Source organism: Apus apus, chromosome 2 (genome assembly GCF_020740795.1).
Source record: "Apus apus isolate bApuApu2 chromosome 2, bApuApu2.pri.cur, whole genome shotgun sequence".
Taxonomy (NCBI): Eukaryota; Metazoa; Chordata; class Aves; order Apodiformes; family Apodidae; genus Apus; species Apus apus.
In genome coordinates, this window is record NC_067283.1 from 82474197 (window position 1) to 82491372 (window position 17176).

The following is a 17176-nucleotide window of genomic DNA, read 5'->3' on the forward strand; positions in this document are numbered from 1 at the left end:
GAACATGAAGGAATTAAGCAACTAATGCCTCAACTCTGTATGTTACATGGGGTAAAAGATCTGACTGTTTTTGGGACAACAATCAAGGCTGGCACTGGGTGTTGCTAGCCATGATGGGGATCCAGGCTCTCCTGTTACTCACAGCATGTGGCCACGGATGATCATGGCTTCTGTGGGCCTGATAAAATCCCAAGGTTTCCAAGTTCCCAAGCTTGGTTTGCCAATCTTGCTGGTGGTGGATGCAGATCACTATCACAGCTAGCTTTTCAGCACTGCATCAAAAGCACTGTTCTCAACAGCTTCACAGCCCCCCAAGCTCCAGGAAACGTCCACAAGATGGGGCCCCTCTCCTTGGTGGTCATGAAGAAGGCTTTTAGCGGGTTTGACTCTGACTGTTATTCAACACTCTGAATGGTCCCTGTCAAATCCTGCCATAATGGTACATCGCTGTCAGAGGAAACCTGGCTTCCTAGTAAGTGGGAAGCTGTAGCAAGCAAAGAATGTTGTCTTCGCATGTAGCAAGGCACTGTAGCCTGCTGGGTAGAGATAGAAGGTGGAATGTCACCTCCTTCTTAGGAGTCTGGAGCTAATCAGAGGGAGCCCTGGTTGGGGTAGAACATTGTCACACCCTGCATTTTATTTTGCATTACTGAATGTTTATCAGTTTATCTCCTGTACATGGCAAAGTCAGATTGCCTTGGGATATTATTAAAACTTGATAAGCCAATGAGTTGGAAGGAGCATGATTTGAATTGTACCCTGAGGGTGATCAGTTTATGCTTGCTCATAATGAGTAAGATCTTTTTTCTCATACAAATATAAATAGAGGTGCACTGAGCTGCTTAAGGGAGTTTTAACCATGACAAACAATATTAGTTGCAAAATGCTGAGTTAATTTCCTTGCAGTTCTCTGTTATTTAAACTTGATTGGCCAAATAGTGCAAAATCACATTGAAATGACTCAGCAAACTAAAGCTCAATTGGGAACAACCCAAATATATACCACTGAAGAAGCAGAATTCAAAGATCAGCAACCTGTAAATCTGAACTTCTGCCATCCAAGCATCACCAGCGCTCACCAAAGGTAGGAGAAGCCTCTCTTACAGTATGGACTCTTGTGGAAACCATTTTTTCCAATTTCATATCTGGCACTCCTATCACTTGAGGATCAGAGGTTGCTGGATGAGGAGACAGGGAGCTGCTGCTTTGGTGACATGCCATACAGGAAACAGAAAAAGGGCTGATGAGATGTTTTTGAGGAATGGGAAAAAAAATAAATGGGATGGGAATAGGATAAAGGAAGAGGCACAGAAGTGTGTCAAACTAGAGCTGTTTTGTTAACTATTCCTATCTTGATGCTGTAGCCCCAGGCTCACCACTGTGGGTGAGAGAACAGCACAGATGCCATTGTGCTATGGTTGCAATATTAGAAGTTCACAGATTGGACTCTGCCTAAACTGGGCCTTACCAAAATTATTTTACTGCTTGGTTTTATTTTATAGAGAAGGCTTGTGTGATAGCCTAAATCTGGAAACTAGGAAGGATAAATGAAGGTGATGGAAATGCCAGGTCTGGGCTGTTAATATGTTGTATTTGGGCTTAATAAAATATGATGAAGTGTCTAAAACTGTGACACTGTAAACTATAGCGAGTAATTTCTTGAAAAAAAGGCAAGGCATGCAGTTTTCTAAAGTCATGATGAAATTCATGTTTCATAAAGCTTTGAAAGAGATGGCAATGTGGCTGATTTCTTAGGTGGAACCTAAGTAACTGGTGGAACCTGAGAAACTGATATGTTAAGTCTTCATGTGTCTCAACTGCAGACAAGTTTGAACTGTATTTCATTTGAAATTTCACAAAAGCAAAGAGCTGATCTAAAGGGAAATACAATCATATTCCTAAGCTAAGAACCTTCTGCTCATTAAATTAGTGGTGATTGAATTACATACAGGTGAAAACTAGAATTCAATTAATAGGCAACTTTTAAAATCCTGGGTTGCAGCAATTTTTATTTTACCAGATAAATCATAGAATCATTAAGGTTGGAGGGGACCTTAAAGATCATTAAGTTCCAACTCCCTGCCATGAGCAGGGAACCCTGCCACTAGACCAGGTTGCACAAACCTCGTCCAACCTGGCCTTAAAAACCTCAAGGGATGGGGCATCAACAACCTCCCTGGGCAACCCATTCCAGTTCCTCACCACCCTTAGAGTGAAGAATTTCTTCTGAATATCTAACCAAAATCTTCCCTTTCTCAGTTTAAAACCATTGCCCCTTGTCCTATCACTGCCCTCTCTGATGAAAAATAAATTCTACGGGATGCGAGGAGAAAAAAGTGTTTTATTCATGATCTGCTCAACACTTCTGTTAGTCTCTCATCTATTTTTATGTACTTTTGAAAAGCTGCATCCATGTCAATTTAATTAGTATTTTTTACCAAGCATTCATTAAGTTCAAAGAAATGTTATGCTGTGAATTTTGGCATGTTTGTAGGGATAGCCTCAGCAGTACAAGATGTTTTACCCCTTTCAGTGAATAATTTGTAAACATTCTTCAAGTCAATATGTTTTAAAAAAGACCTTAATGATGAGGCATGTTGTTTTTGTTTATTAAACCTTGGCAATATTGTTATTTTTGGTTAAACACAGCTTGTGTTTTTACATGTATTTTTAAACACGTTTATTTTAAAAGAAATTAGTCTTTTACTTAAATAGAAATCAATTTTTGTTGGCTTACTGCTCAGATGAACTGCTAATGAGGGAAAACAGTCAGCAAGCACAATGCACAATGGTAGGACAGTAGTTCTTCTATGTCTGGTCAGTTACACAGTGTATTTGGAGTCTCATGCCTTTGCTTAGCATGAACTTTGGAAAAGGTACTTCTGCCTCATTGAAATGCTGGCAAACCTGCAGTCAAACTGGCAAATCAAACTTGAACTGCATTTTTGGAGGTTATTTGGTGTTTGATTGCAGAAAGTCAGGAGATAAGTTTTGTTCAAAAAAGGCACTGTTGACACACATCCTTAAAGGGAGGCAGTTCTTGGTGCTGGGAGCTTCTCCAGGTATCAGCCGAAAGTGCACTGTCCCGTGAAAAGAGGTAGAATTTGGGGTAATATGGGTTTGCTTTTGTTTTTAATACCATTTCCCATGTTACAGTTGTAGCAGAGAAATTGAAGAGGAGAGTGAGTATTGGAAGTGTGTTATAGATCTTATTTGCCATCTTTTTGAATTAATTAGAAAATGTAGAAGCAGATAAATGGGTAAGGTATATTCCTGGCAAAAACAGTTAAGCATTGAAGAGTGCATTTGATTTTTATTTCCAGCATCCTGCATTTCACTTTAGTAAGGGAACCAGCCAGACCATGGAATATCCTTCCAGTGCATGCATTTACATGGGAAGCTCTTTTCAATAAGCAAACAGTGTTCATCTTCATCAGTTAAGAGTGGTGGCAGAGCAAGGTTAAACAGCTTCATAGACTAGGGTTAAAAAAAATGCTCTGTGTGTGACCTGCTTAGTGGAGGGGGAGGAGGATGGGCCACCAAAAGTTAGTTTGGTTTAAAAAGATGTTACAATGCCCTATCTCCAATGGAAAGGTATAAGAAATTAAACTGAGCTTGAGGAATTCTACTGATAAGACCTGTTAGGTCATAAACTCTTTGGAAATGTTTCTTCACTTGAGGAGAGAGAGAGTAGTGTCCAGTTTTTCTTTTAAAATTTATACCTCTAGAGAAGTGGTATATCTATGATGTCTGAGTATATGTTATACACAACACTGGTGTATGTCTCTGTATTCCTTTGACCTGTCTTAATTCAGATTACATAGTGTGTAACTCTGAGAGAAAACCCTTTGCTGATTTACCTTCGGTGAGTTGATTTATTATAGCTTTTAGAGATGTCAGCTAATGAAGGGTTCCCTGGGAAAGGGCTGTACACAGCTGGGGGTACAAGGGACCAGCAAAGTGCATGTAGGTGGCAGCATGGGGAAAGGGGACATGCACAATAAAAACTGGAACAGAAAAAATAGTCAGGAAAGCAGCATGCTGACAGAGGGGTCTGACAGGATTAACAACAACAGGTTAACCATGTGCCAGCCTGTGAGGAGGAGCTGTGAGACCACATGAGAGGAATGGTTATGAAACACACCGTGTGGGGTCATCACAGGGAAATCAAGTTATCACATGCTGAATTGCTCCAGGCACAAAGCTAGGAATGGCAGACTGACACAAGCTCTCCTTCTGGCCTTACTGCAGTCCTGGGTTATGCTGACAGACCTGGAATTCATGAGTATTTATGGAACCAGAGAGGGTTGTTGTCAAGAGCCTGTTCACAATAAACACCTGGAGCTTTCCCTGCTAACTTGCAGTATCAGGTGGGTGTTACTAGGTGTCTGGAGGGGACCGCAAAAAGATTATGACCCATAATCACAGTTGTTACTGCAAATAAATTGTATTACTGTTTGTCCTTTTTGCTTTCCTGCAGATTCCTAGATGGCTAACGAGTCGAGGCCCTGCCCATGTGATATTGGAGACAGGTTTGACTATGGAGGCCGTGGCCAGGAAGTGCAAGTTGAGCACATCAAGGCCTATGTTTGCAAACCACCTGCCAGCTCAGGCAAAGCTGTGATTGTGATTCATGATATATTTGGATGGCAACTCCCAAACACCAGATACATGGCTGATATGCTCGCGGCTAATGGATACATGTAAGAAATCTTTTATTCTCCACAAAATCCCACTTTTTATGATTTCCAGCCTTATGTTAGAACTGCTATTCCCACACAAGAGGAAACTATTACCAGGGCAGTTTGAGTTCTATATTTCCATAAGCACGAAGGAACATTGCTGTGAAGTGTTGTAGATTACAGCATACTTTGCTGTTTACAGAAGTGACTGCTCACATAGAATTTGTAGAATATTGAAAACATGGTGCAGTAAAAAGTGATTCTCATAATTTTCCCACCAATATGAGATGGCTTTAAAAAACAGTGTGTCCTGAAGCAGAAGTATGTATTATTATTTTTTTTTAATTAAGCAGTCATTCAAGCTAAATTACATGATGGGATTTAAAAAAAAATTGTCAGCAGAAATACAAATTAATGTCATATATTTTGAATGTGATATTGAATATGCACATTGAATATGTGCATATGAATTATTCCTATGCATAAATTGGGTATTAAATACAATCCTTTTCCCCCCTGCAAATCTGTCACACTCATTTTTGGTGCCTTACAGCAGTTAAATTCCAAAATGCAGCAACATTTTGCCATAACTGCATACACTGCAAGGTACTCTATTTACAGTATACATTTAAAACATTTTTCTAGGGCTGGGACTAGCCTGCAGTTCCAAAAAGCCTAATTCAACCTAATTGTGTTGTGGTTTCATCTTGAGAGAAGGTGCCTTTAATACTCTCAGCCTGTGGAGCATGAGGGAAGTCAGATGCCAGCAGACAGTTGCCATGTGCCTGAGGTCTGTCTGGGGAGTTGAAAGGAGCACTGTCTCTGCAAGATGAAGATACTAACCTTGTGAAGATTAGGGTTTTCTGATACACTGGAGCATTGGCAGATTGCTAGCATGACAATGTGTTTTCTTTTTACAGTTCATTCAGGCAAAGCAGCAGTTCTCCACACCTTACTTCCTATAATTTTCTTTTTGTAATACCTTATTTCCCTCCACCTGTACTGCTAATGCTGCAGTGATCAAAGGAAGAAGGCTCTAGGCAGCTGGAGAGCTGAGAGTTTTCAGGCTTCAGCATCTGAATGAAGAGAGGCTGTGCATGTCTTAATATTTATTGAGAGGAAAACATCTGGATATTTTCTTAGTGCAGTGTGAGATGAGAAGCTATGAGAGATGTATTTCAGAGACCACATTTTGTAGTGCCTTATCAGGCTAGTTTGTGTGGGGAAGAACCTGTTCTTCTATGTGGGAAGGTTCAGTTTCAAAGCAATACATAGCCTCTTTGACAAGTACTCATTCAAGGGCTGGGGAATTTTGCTCATGCTTTTCCAAACACAAGTATGCTGTGGATATCAGCATTTTTTTCACAGAATTGATCAAATGCAGTAAAAAAAAAAAAAAAAAGCTTGCAACATACTTTGCTCTGGTTTAGACTAAACTGATCTGGTTGTTTCACCATGATCACTGAGGTATATACTGTGTGTCTTAGGAGGGAGAGAACAAAAGGCATTTAATAAGTGAAAGGTGATAGAAGTTTCCCAGGGATCCCATTGCTTCTCTGTGGGCTAGGCTTGGGAGAACACACACCTAGGCTTGGGAGATCACACGGCAGTATCTGGGGGTGACCTAGGGATGGCAGCCTTCAGAGTGCCTGCTTCCATCCTTCTGCATAAGGAGACTGTACTATACATGGGTGACTGCACCATCACAGCTCTGCTGCTGGTAACGCAACACATTTCAGCCGAGGTCATCCCAAGTCGGGGTTTGGGCACCCTCAAGATACAGGAGCTCTTTCCTCAAGATACAGGAGCTCTTTCCTACTGAATGGACTCATACTGTATTTCCCTTTTTCCAATTGCCAAATGACATCTGCAGTCAAACACACTTCCCTTTCTTCCCATGTTTTTCCTTCCCTTTTTCTTTCATAACCTCAGTCCATTAGGTATCTTGTTGTTTTTTTTTCCTAGCTTATAAGTAAGCTTTATGATGTGCTCTGTAGTAAGTAGCTGGTTTATGTAACTATATTTTCCAGATTTGTATCACAAGTTTTATTCTATAGTTTAGTAATTGAAAAAGGCATATATGGATACGTCGAAAACTTTTTTAAAGCTCACAGGTATTTCTGAGGAATAGTTAACAACGACATTTAAAAACGTTCCTTTCTCAGGGAAAAGAAATAAAAACAAGATTATGTCTGGATAGAAGCTTTCCATGCTATGAAGGGTTAAAAAAATCTCACCGTTTGATCAAATAATTAAATTTTGATTTTGTGTGTCTGTGTGTGTGTCTGTGCGTGCAGAGCCATCTGCCCAGACTTTTTTGCAGGAAGAGAAGCTTGGAAACCTTCTGATGACTGGTCCAAGTTTGATGATTGGCTGAAAACTCGAGATGCCAGGAAAATAAACAAGTAAGATGTTAGGGAGCCAGATGTCACATTGCCTGATGCTGTCAAATATTGTTGCACACCCTGCCCCCATTTTTTGTTTGTTTTTGTTTGTTTGTTATGGGGTTTTTTGTTTTGTTTTTGGGTTTTGTGGGGGTTTTTTTTTGGGGGGGATTGTAGCTAATCTACCAGTGAAGGTGGCCTTTTTTAATAACTCCTTTGAAGTGTATGGAATCAGTGACCTTTTATTTTGCCTTGAACAAAGTTCAAGGACAACTCTCTCAGCAATGGCTTAGTGAAGAGTTTTGTCATGTGATGTTGATACCATAGACTACTAATCACTTCCTCTGCCTTAAGAAGCATGGTTTAAAAATGACCAGTGACACAAGCAGTGAGACAGCATAATTTTAATCTTGAGTCTCACCAAATGTAACAGACTGATACTTCAACATGTTGTATGGAGAGAAGAAAAGAGGTCTGGATTGTGCCATTGTACTTGCCTAGCATGGTGTAACTGGCCCCAGGTAGCTGCTGGCTGGGTTATCTGTTGTCAGGGCACAGTGAAGCCTGGCAGCTATGAAGGGAACAAGGTGCTGGCAGCCAAGAGGAGGATCCGTTGCCAGGGCCCCGTTCCACAGTACTCCAGAAAGATGGGCAGGGCAGGCACCAGCCAGGGTTAACTGGGGCAGCTCCAAGGTCAATCTGGGAATGGGGGGCTTGGGATCAGGGGCAGGTCCAGAGGCATTAACCAGTATCAGGTAAAGTCCAGTGATCACCAGGCAGGTCTGTACTGATATGGCAGGGCTGAGGCCAAGCTGGGAACTCAGCCTGGGTCCATGATCTGAAACAGGATCATCAGGGCCCATGGCCTGGCACAGGCATGTCTGCAACTGCAGGAGCTGTAGCTCAAGCAAGGCCAAGCAGCAGAGCTTCAGCTTAAAAGCAGCTCCCATGGAGTCAGGTGTTGTCAGCCCTTGCTCAGGCTGCTCCCAGCGCTGTCTAGGAGCGTCTCCCGTGGTCACCAGAGGGAATGGAGCAGCCCTCACCTGCACTGTCTCTAAGTTCACCCTGGATCTTGGCTGCAAACCCCTGGAGGAGGGAGGATTGGACATTTTCAGGGCCCTGAACACACATTTGGCATGCAGCCTTTTCTTTTCACTGTGAAGAATTTTTAAGACCAAGTTTGTTGTGATTTGAACTCGTGGTGTGTTGGCTACCTAGAACAAAACACTGACTTTGGACAACATGTGGCAAGAGTCCTCTGCTAGCACCATAGCATTGAACAGCTACATAGCAGGAAAAGAACAGAGCTGTTCGCTACTGCAACTTTATAGGCAAGCTCTTGGCTTAGTGAAGGCCAAGGGAAAAGCACAAGCCTGCACTTACATGCAGACTATATGCTCTTGTAGTTAGTGGGATCAAAGACCTCTTCATTAGCTGCTAATGATGTTATCCTGAGACCACAGCAGAAGCAACTCGATTCCAGTTCTTTCCAGCTGTTGGTATAGCTGCATCACTTCTCCTGTGTTTTAGGATAGCTGACTGAAAACTGACTTGTATTCAGCAGTGTCATTTTCTTAATCACTCATATTTTCTGGATGCACATCAACCCGGTTATATTAAAAAGTCCTTTGGACTCCTTAACTCATAATTTTCTTCTAGTAATGGAGTCTATAATACCGGTTTTGGTTTTCTCTTGCAGATTTTGAAATAGGCTTTACCAGTGTCTTCCTGAACTATAGCAGTGTTTGTAGCACCTCTGGTTTTGCTCTTTCCTGAGAGACTCTTAAAAGGTAGCTTAAGGGCTTTTGTCCTCTGCCTCAAAGGCAGACTATGTGGTCCAAATTACCATGTCCCCTCACAGCAGAAACACACCACCTCTGGAGAGAAATAGAACTGATTTCTTCAGCATGCTGATATTATATTTGTATTCTTTTGTTACTGCATGTGTACTAAGCAGAGTGACAGAAAACTCTGTGACTAGAAGGGACACTGACAGACAGTTTCCAAAATTTTACTCATAACCAAACAAAATTAAACATTTGAAGGGGGGAGAAAGAATGACAACTGGAGCAGCTGATATAATAGACATTTACCAATTGCTGCTCTTAAGTGAAAGGGTTTTTGCTACTGTTTATATACCAGATATGCTCTTGGACTGTTAAATGCAGGCTCCTACAGGATGCCCAGCAAAGGTGTTTTCTTCTCTGTAACTTAAACTAGAATTTTCTGGCCTCTAAATCCTGGTGTAGGGTACTGACCTGTAGTCCTTGGGCTGTTTGTATGATAAATGACCTTCATATTCCTCAGTGAAGAAGCGTGTGCCATGACACATAAAACAAACCTTGAAGAACACAGCTCAGGCAGTGATCTGTGGCCTGTAATGGTTTCCAGTTAGCTTTTAATTTAAGCTGTTGGTTAATTTTAACTTGTTAATATTAGCAAGTAACTTCTCCTGTTGTTTTGGTCCTGCTCTTGGAGAGATTATGTCTTCCCCTCTCATGTGAAACACTGCCTGAGCATTTATCAGCAAAGACCTGTCACTAGCAGAGGTGCTCTGCTGCATTACTAACACAGAAGGAAGCTGTTGGCAAGACAGTACTGGGAAGAGGTCGGACTAATTAGAGGCCAAACTAATTAACCTCCTGGTAGAGCAGATACCTTTCTTGGACTGTTTGGAGTAGCTATGTTGAAGGTCGCTGGGCATAGGTATTTGGTGAGAAGGTTGTGGGACACATAACTGAATCATTTCCAGAGAATTCCTGTCTCAGAGGGGTCATTTGTCGTGGAAACTTTTTAGTTTGGAATCTCTCTGCTGCAATGGGAAGGCAGGGCTGGGCTCTGCATGGCATTTCTTACAGGCAATTCACATGTTTCAAGTTTCAGCGCTAGCGAAGTAAGAATTTTTTGGCACTTAATTTGCTTCTGTGTGTGTTTGAGTGTTGGCGAATGATGTGGTATTTGCGAGGCTGAGCTATCAACAATGTATATGGGCTTGCATGCCCCAGGGGACAAGGAACTGAGGATGAAATACAGTCTTGAGGTGCTATAAAAGACTTAAATGCTAGCTCTCTACCACCAATACTTTCTCTTTACTGCCTCTGCATGGTGACACCTGCTTCAGTGGTAAATGAGTGTTTTCAGAATACAACATCTGGGCAAGGTGTTATTTCAAGCTACATTGTAAATCCTGAAAACATCTACAGTGTTTGTTGCATTGGCTATCTTGCAGACACTATATCTTACATCTCAGACACTATTGTCTAATTTGCTTGACTGTCTAATGAGTAACCTTCTTTAGAAAGGTGTTTTGGTTTGGTTTTTGTTTTGGTTTTGTTTGTTTTGTTCGGTTTTTGTGAGTGTGTTGTTTTTTTGCTTTGTTTGTTTGTTTTTTTACTTTATCTCCATTTACAAAGCAAAAATTCATCCAGCTTCTTAGATAATGTTAAGCTTTTTCTTTTAGTGTGGCAAGCAGTTCAAAGGAGGTTCTCCTCTGCCTCTCCTCTGCCCTGGTGAGGCCCCATCTGGAATACTATGTCCAGTTCTGGGCTCCCCAGTTCATGAATGACAAAGAACTACTGGAGGAAGTCCAGTACAGAGACACTAAGATGATTAGGGGACTGGAGCATCTACTGTACAAGAAAGGCTGAGAGCTGGGTCTGTTCAGCATGGAGAAGAAGAGACTGTGGGAGGATAAGTGTCTAAAGGGCGATGACAGGAGGATGGGACCAGACTTTTTTCAGTGGTGTGCAGTCACAGGACAAGGGGCAATGGTTAAAAACTGGAAGACAAGCATTTTAACCTAAAAATAGGGAAAAACATTTTTACTGTCAGGGTAACAGAACACTTGAACAAGCTGCACAGAGAGATTGTGGAGGCTTCATCTCTGGAGACATTCAAAACCTGCCTGGATGCCATTCTGGTTAAGCTGCTGTGGCGGGGGGATTTGATGAGGCGATCTGCAGAGGTCCCTTCCAACCCTGTACACTCTGTGATTCTGTGATTTTTAACTCTTACGTAGGTGTTCCATCAGTCACCTACTTTCTATCCCTTTAGGTTTCCTTTGAAATATGTTATTCATGTTGTGTTTTTACTTAATTCCATTCAGGTTTGATTTTTAGTTATTTTGTTTTGTTTTTGTTGTTGCTGTTGTGCTTTTTTTTAAAATTACTTTATTATTTTTTTCCTGATGATTTCAAATTAGCAATCCCTAATATTTGTCTGAAAGAATGATTTATTTAAAATATGTGAAAGAAAATACAGTAGCAGCATGATACACTTACATGCATCTTTACATTTTCTTTGCATATTTTCAAATACTGATTTTACTATGGGTGCTTAGTTTGCATTTGTCTGTATTTTCCAGAGAAGCTGATGCTGTCCTGAAATATCTAAAGGAACAGTGTGGTGCAAACAGATTAGGGGTCATTGGTTTTTGCTGGGGTGGTGTTGGTGTACGTCACCTGATGATGACATACCTGGAATTGAAGGCTGGTGTATCTCTCTATGGTAGGTAAATACAACAATGTAATACAAGCAAGTACACAGTGTCTATATTGTGTAGCTTAAGTACTTGGTCTGGCATTATTTCTTCAAATCAGGCTGTCAGCTGATGAAGAGAGGTATTTCACATGGCAGTGGTTCAGAGCTGCACCAGAGGAGGTTTAGGCTGGATGTTAGGAAGCATTTCTTTGCTGGGGGGGTGGCAAAACACTGGAACAGGCTTCCTAGAGAGGTGGTCAATGCCCCAAGCCTGTCAGTGTTTAAGAGGCATTTAGACAATGCCCTTAACAACATGCTTTAACTTCTGGTCAGTCCTGAAGTTGTCAGGTAGTTGGACTAGATGATTGTTGTAGGTCCCTTCCAACTGAGATTAGTCTAGTCTAGTCTAATCTATTGTATCCTCCGCAGAGTAGGAAGGATATTATGAAAAGAAGATGGTGGTGACAATATTTGCTCCTAGTTTCAGAATGGGTCATAGCAGACGTCTTTATTTCAGGTCTGAACAAACAGACATGTTGCCCTTCAGTCACATTCTCAGTTTAGCTCTCTTTTCCTGTTTACTGCTGCTCTGCATGCTGCAGGGCTAGAACTTCACCCAGGAGTAGAGTGTTATTTTTGATCTAGATACTCTGCAAAGTACCTGCCCATAGCAGGGGGCTGGAACTAGATGACCTTTAAGGTCCTTTTCAACCTAAACCATTCTATGATTCTGTGAAAGTCAGGTTGTGGTTATTTTAGCACCAGCTTTCCTTTTATGGTCTGCTGAAATGGCTTGGAGAGCACTTGGGTAACATTCCCAGAATGTAAATTTTGGTCTACTTACTAAAGCATTGCTTTTCCTAGTCAGTTCCAAAGAACTCAAGCTTGTATGCACAGAAGGCATCTTTCAAGTCTTAGTAATTCAGATATCCAGTCTGTATCTTAAGAAACTGGCTTAAACAGAGTTTTAATCTAGTAAAGTATTCTTCTAGGAGCCATGGTTACAGTAGCTTGAAAGTAAAGCTAATATTGATATCTATGTATTGTGTGAGATGTGAAAACTTTTAACTGTAAAACTGGGGTGCTGTATTTGAATCTAGATTTCACATTGAAAGTCAATTGAGGGGCTTTTTAATTGTTTCTTTAATGTTTTCTAGGACTAATCAAGGATTCTGATGATATATCCAGTCTCCTGAGCCCTACATTTTTCATTTTTGCTGAAAAAGATGACTACATTCCCCTTGATCAAGTATGCTAATAACCTCCATCTTCTTTCATTACTGCAAGTTTATATTTCCATCCTGAATTGGGAGTCAAAACTCAGCCTCATAATAGTGCTTGAAGGTCAAAAAATAAGCAGAAAATTTGAAAAATTGAGCTAGACATAGCAGGGCTAATGGAACCTAGGCAAAGATTGAAAACTAGTTTTTTTTTCTTACGTCTCTTTTATTTTTTTAAAATACAGCTAGTAACCAAGGTAAGAAAGTTTTAACAAAATCCTGTTGCTGTTTTGGAGTACTCTAGTATAACTTTGTTTTCTGTTGGTCCTAGGAACCCATAAGCCATGTAGGATATACAGAATTGCTTCCATAGGTGTCTGTTAGAAGCTTTTTGTTCAGTTGTGGTGTGTTTAGCAATGCCATATATTTCACATATAGAAAATATTTTGCTGTATCTGTATTTTTGCAGATTGTTGAACCTGTCTTAATATTCTAACAAATTTTCTAGGCCTTTACTGCAAAGGTTTTGGTTTTTTTTTCCTGAAATAATTTTACTTTTTGTTTTGCCCATATGGAGCTTGGGTATTAGTGTCTAGCACAAAGGATAAGTTAGGGAGTTGAACCATGAATAAGCTGAGGACTGGAAGCATGGACTATGGCTATATTAATATAATTACTATTATGCTCTATACTGCAGGTCACCCTGCTGGAGAAGAAGCTAAAAAGAAATTGTAAAGTCGATTTTGAAGTTAAAATTTATCCTGGACAAACCCATGGTTTTGTACATCGCAGAAGAGAAGATATCAATCCTCAAGATAAGCTTTATATTGAGGAAGGAAGAAAGGATATGATCAACTGGCTGAATAAATACGTCTAATAAAAGAGCGAGCAACTCAATCTGTAGCACAATTATGTAACACACTGGAGATTTTTGGTAACACATTTTAGGAAATTAGAGGTGAGAGTTTGCTGTAACAGAAATTAAAGAAAAAAGCAAAAAATATTGTATATGTTTTTTGTCAGTGTTTTCTAACTGATTCTTTTTGAAGAAGGCCCAGATTTCACCTTGTAATGTCATGCTTTAATATGCTATGAAATATTCTACAGTTCCTTGAGGTTTATTTTAATGCTTGAATAAATAAGATTAATGGTAAATTAATCTCTTCTTGTGTTATGGTGGTTGTTCTTCTAATTTCTACACAAATACATTGTTTGGTGAAGCTCATTCGGAGAGACTAGGTTCTGCTTGGTGGCAGATGTGTATTTAGCAGGTGACATAAATGAGCATATTTTGTTGCAAAATTTGTAGCTAAGGGTATTCAGATGGGGTACTACTTTCTTTGGTTACATTTGGTTCTGTGAAACTATATATAATTTCCTGGTCAGTTTAGGAATTCAAATTGCAATGCAATCTGCAGATCGGGCATTTTACTGTGTGTTTTTATAAACTATGGTTTCTGCTTAAACATGAAATGTTACATGTTTTTGCATAATGTATCTTGTTACATGATTTTTCCATTGGTAATACAATGAAAATCTCCATGTTGCATCAGCTCAAGATTGCACCTATCTTGGTGCCCAGCCTCCATCCCCGGCCAGCAGTGGCTGGGTAAGGAATTTCCCCTCTGACTCCTCATTGTGGCAGCCAGGCTGCCCTTCAGGGGGTTACTGAGCTGGATGTTGCCACTGGAGCAGTGTGTTGGAGTGGCCCCTGATGGACCCAGCCTCTGAGTTTGCCAGTACCATTTTGAACCTGTTTAAAATGCTAACCTCCAGTGCACCCTATGGCAATGAGTTCCACAGTTTAATTATGCTTCATGGGGAGAAAGGCTTGTGTTCATTAGTTTGAAACCACCTGCTTAGTATCTTCACTGCGTACTGGTACTTCTAAAGTTCTAAGAAAAAAAAAATAAATGTACGTCCTCAGTGCTACTGATAAAGATAGGATTTATGAGGAAAGGCTGAGAGAGCTGGGACTCCTTAGCCTGGAGAAGAGAAGGCTGAGGGGAGACCTTAATAATGCCTGTAAGTATCTGGAGGTGGGTGCAAGGAGGATGGAGCCAGACTCTTTTCAGTAGTTCCCAGTGAAAGGACGAGGGGCAATGGGCACAAGCTGGAACATAAGAAGTTCCATTTAAATATGAGGAAAAACTTGTTTATGGTGAGGGTGACAGAGCACTGGAACAGGCTGCTCAGGGAGGTTATGGAGTCTCCTTCTCTGGAGATATTCAAGACCCACCTGGATGCAGTCCTGAGTACTGTGCTCTAAGTGATCCTGCTTTAGCAGGGGGGTTGGACTGGATGATCTCTAGAGGTCCCTTCCAACTCTGACAAAGCCGTGATTCCATAATGGGAAGAAAATGCAATGTAGGAAAGCCTTATTTTTACTGATGACAATCTCTCAAATTAAATTGATACATTATCAGAGGAATATACATTGTGGTGTGTCATTTAAAATAGTCAACAGTAGGTATTAACCATCTCTCAATGAGATTTTTATTTCTTCTGCTTTTTCCCATCCATGTTTTCCTCCTTTACATGCTGCTCATGGCTCTCTGACTTTCCTGTGGGAAAGTCTTCAGAGAATTCTGGCCTGCTACTGCTGTTTAACAGTTGTCATATGATACCATTAATACATAATGCATTAATCCAGCTGTTACCTGAGTGATACAGCTCTCATAACACATTTTTCCAGAAGGCATAGGTCTAGAAGTTTATTGTTCCTTGATTACCCCAGTGTAAAACCTGGATGACTCCACATTAATGGGGTTCTGTTAGCATTAGAAGGTTTGCTCATGTGCAAGAGGACTATCAGGCCATATATTTAGAGAACAGCTGTCATTCATAAATAAGGAAATGGCATGTGTGCTGTAACACTGACACTGTGACTAAGCAAGAAGCAAAAAACAAAGATGCAGTACTTGTTTGAAGTGAAAGGGTAGCTGCAGGTTACCACAAGTACAGCCAAATCTGGATGATAATACTGTAAGTCACTGAGTCAGAGCTGGAAATGTGAGATCCAAAAGAGGGATGGATGTATTGACAGGACAAAGTGCAACCAGCTACACCTACAGAGACCGTGAATGTGCTGAATTAAGTTTTGGTTCTGTGTAAAAAAATTGCCATGGGTTGCCTAGCAAGGAACATGGAGACAACAGGAAATCAAATGAAAAGCCATTTGATTTCTAAAGTTTAACGTTAATATTAAGTTAAAGTCTTACATATAAAGAAGAATTTCTGGAGCCACATGACTGTGGCTAAGGGGGTGGAAATGTGGTTAAGCAGCTCCAGTGGAGAGAAGGTTCAGTAAGGACCGCTTTAATTTCTTTGTTCAAGGAATGATTTAAGCTTCCAATTTTTCTTACATTTATTTTACTACTGTTCTTGGAAGTTGCTGTGGAGTATCTAAGCTTCCTGTGTGCTATGGTTTTTGGTTATATTTTGTAGTATACAAGTGGGAAAAGCCAAAAAAACCCCAAACCAAATGAAAAGGGGTAGGGTTTTGAGCCCTTTTGACTTCACTCTGGAATTCTTTGCTAGGATTTTTTGTCATTTGTTTGACTATTTTGGGAATTGTAAAGAAATTGCATGGATAAAGTTATCTAGAATATGGGAAAACAGCTTATTTATGAGATCTAAATTGTAAAGCTGGTCACTTCCCTGAGGCAAAAGGGTGGTAGACTAGCATGTGCATTTTGTGCTACTTTTTAAATATGCCTTTGAGGAAACAGTGAATTTTGGGTTGCTAATATCCTCAGATAAAGGACATTATTTTTTTTTAAATAATTCTAATAATCAATAAAAGGGAGATCAGGAGAAGGAGAGGGCTACAAGGATCAGACAGTCACTTTAATTCAAAAGGAAAAAAACACTATGAAATGTTGTGGATTGGATAAAAGTGTATCAGCATTTTAAGCACATATTATAATGATATTTACAGCAATCTACAATCCTGTAACCTTTTCACGTTATTTATTTTCAGTCTGAAAGAGACAATATTTTTCCTATGCAATATAAGCTTTTTCTTCTCTAGAGCTTTGAAACCATGTCTCTACTTCACTGTCTCACCCTGCTGACTTTCGATGTCTTTTACCAATGGATGAACAGTCTAATGATAATAATGCCAGTGTAGTGTTTAAAAGCGATAATACCCCAGCCTTTAAAAACAAAGAAGCCTCCTTAAAAAACAACAACAAACCACCACCACCAAAAAAACAACAACAACAACAAAAAACTTTTGCATAAGTGAATTGCTCATCTCAGTCTACATGCTTCCTAATCTGAAAAGAAAGGACCTGCAATGCTTAATATTCTTTTGTGTCATTTAAAGGGAAGGTCTGGAACTCAGCTGTAGCAGTACTCCTCACAGTAGCAACACTCCCCGCTGTCTGCACTAGCAAGGAAATGAACG

At 40.3% G+C, this 17176-nt stretch overlaps 1 protein-coding gene across 2 annotated transcripts; it reads left to right on the forward strand.

Moving 5' to 3' along the window:
• Positions 1-997: 997 nt before the first annotated feature.
• Positions 998-13924, forward strand: LOC127381528 (carboxymethylenebutenolidase homolog). Of its 2 annotated transcripts, none has more exons than XM_051611964.1 (6): positions 998-1084; positions 4481-4703; positions 6980-7087; positions 11430-11572; positions 12703-12794; positions 13463-13924. In XM_051611964.1, exons 2-6 carry the CDS (start codon positions 4489-4491, stop codon positions 13640-13642), a joined length of 738 nt encoding a protein of 245 aa, XP_051467924.1. In that variant the 5' UTR covers positions 998-1084; positions 4481-4488; the 3' UTR covers positions 13643-13924. The 2 variants fall into 2 exon arrangements, with proteins under 2 accessions (XP_051467924.1, XP_051467923.1); XM_051611963.1 differs by lacking the exon at positions 998-1084 and adding an exon at positions 4219-4370.
• Positions 13925-17176: the final 3252 nt, after the last annotated feature.

Bases quoted from the DNA above. Each gene is read 5' to 3' on its own strand.
- LOC127381528 (XM_051611964.1), top strand. From the start codon at position 4,489: ATGGCTAACGAGTCGAGGCCCTGCCCATGTGATATTGGAGACAGGTTT. The intron at 4,704-6,979 runs GTAAGAAATCTT...CTGTGCGTGCAG, and splicing joins CTCGCGGCTAATGGATACAT to AGCCATCTGCCCAGACTTTT. The intron at 11,573-12,702 runs GTAGGTAAATAC...AATGTTTTCTAG, and splicing joins GGCTGGTGTATCTCTCTATG to GACTAATCAAGGATTCTGAT.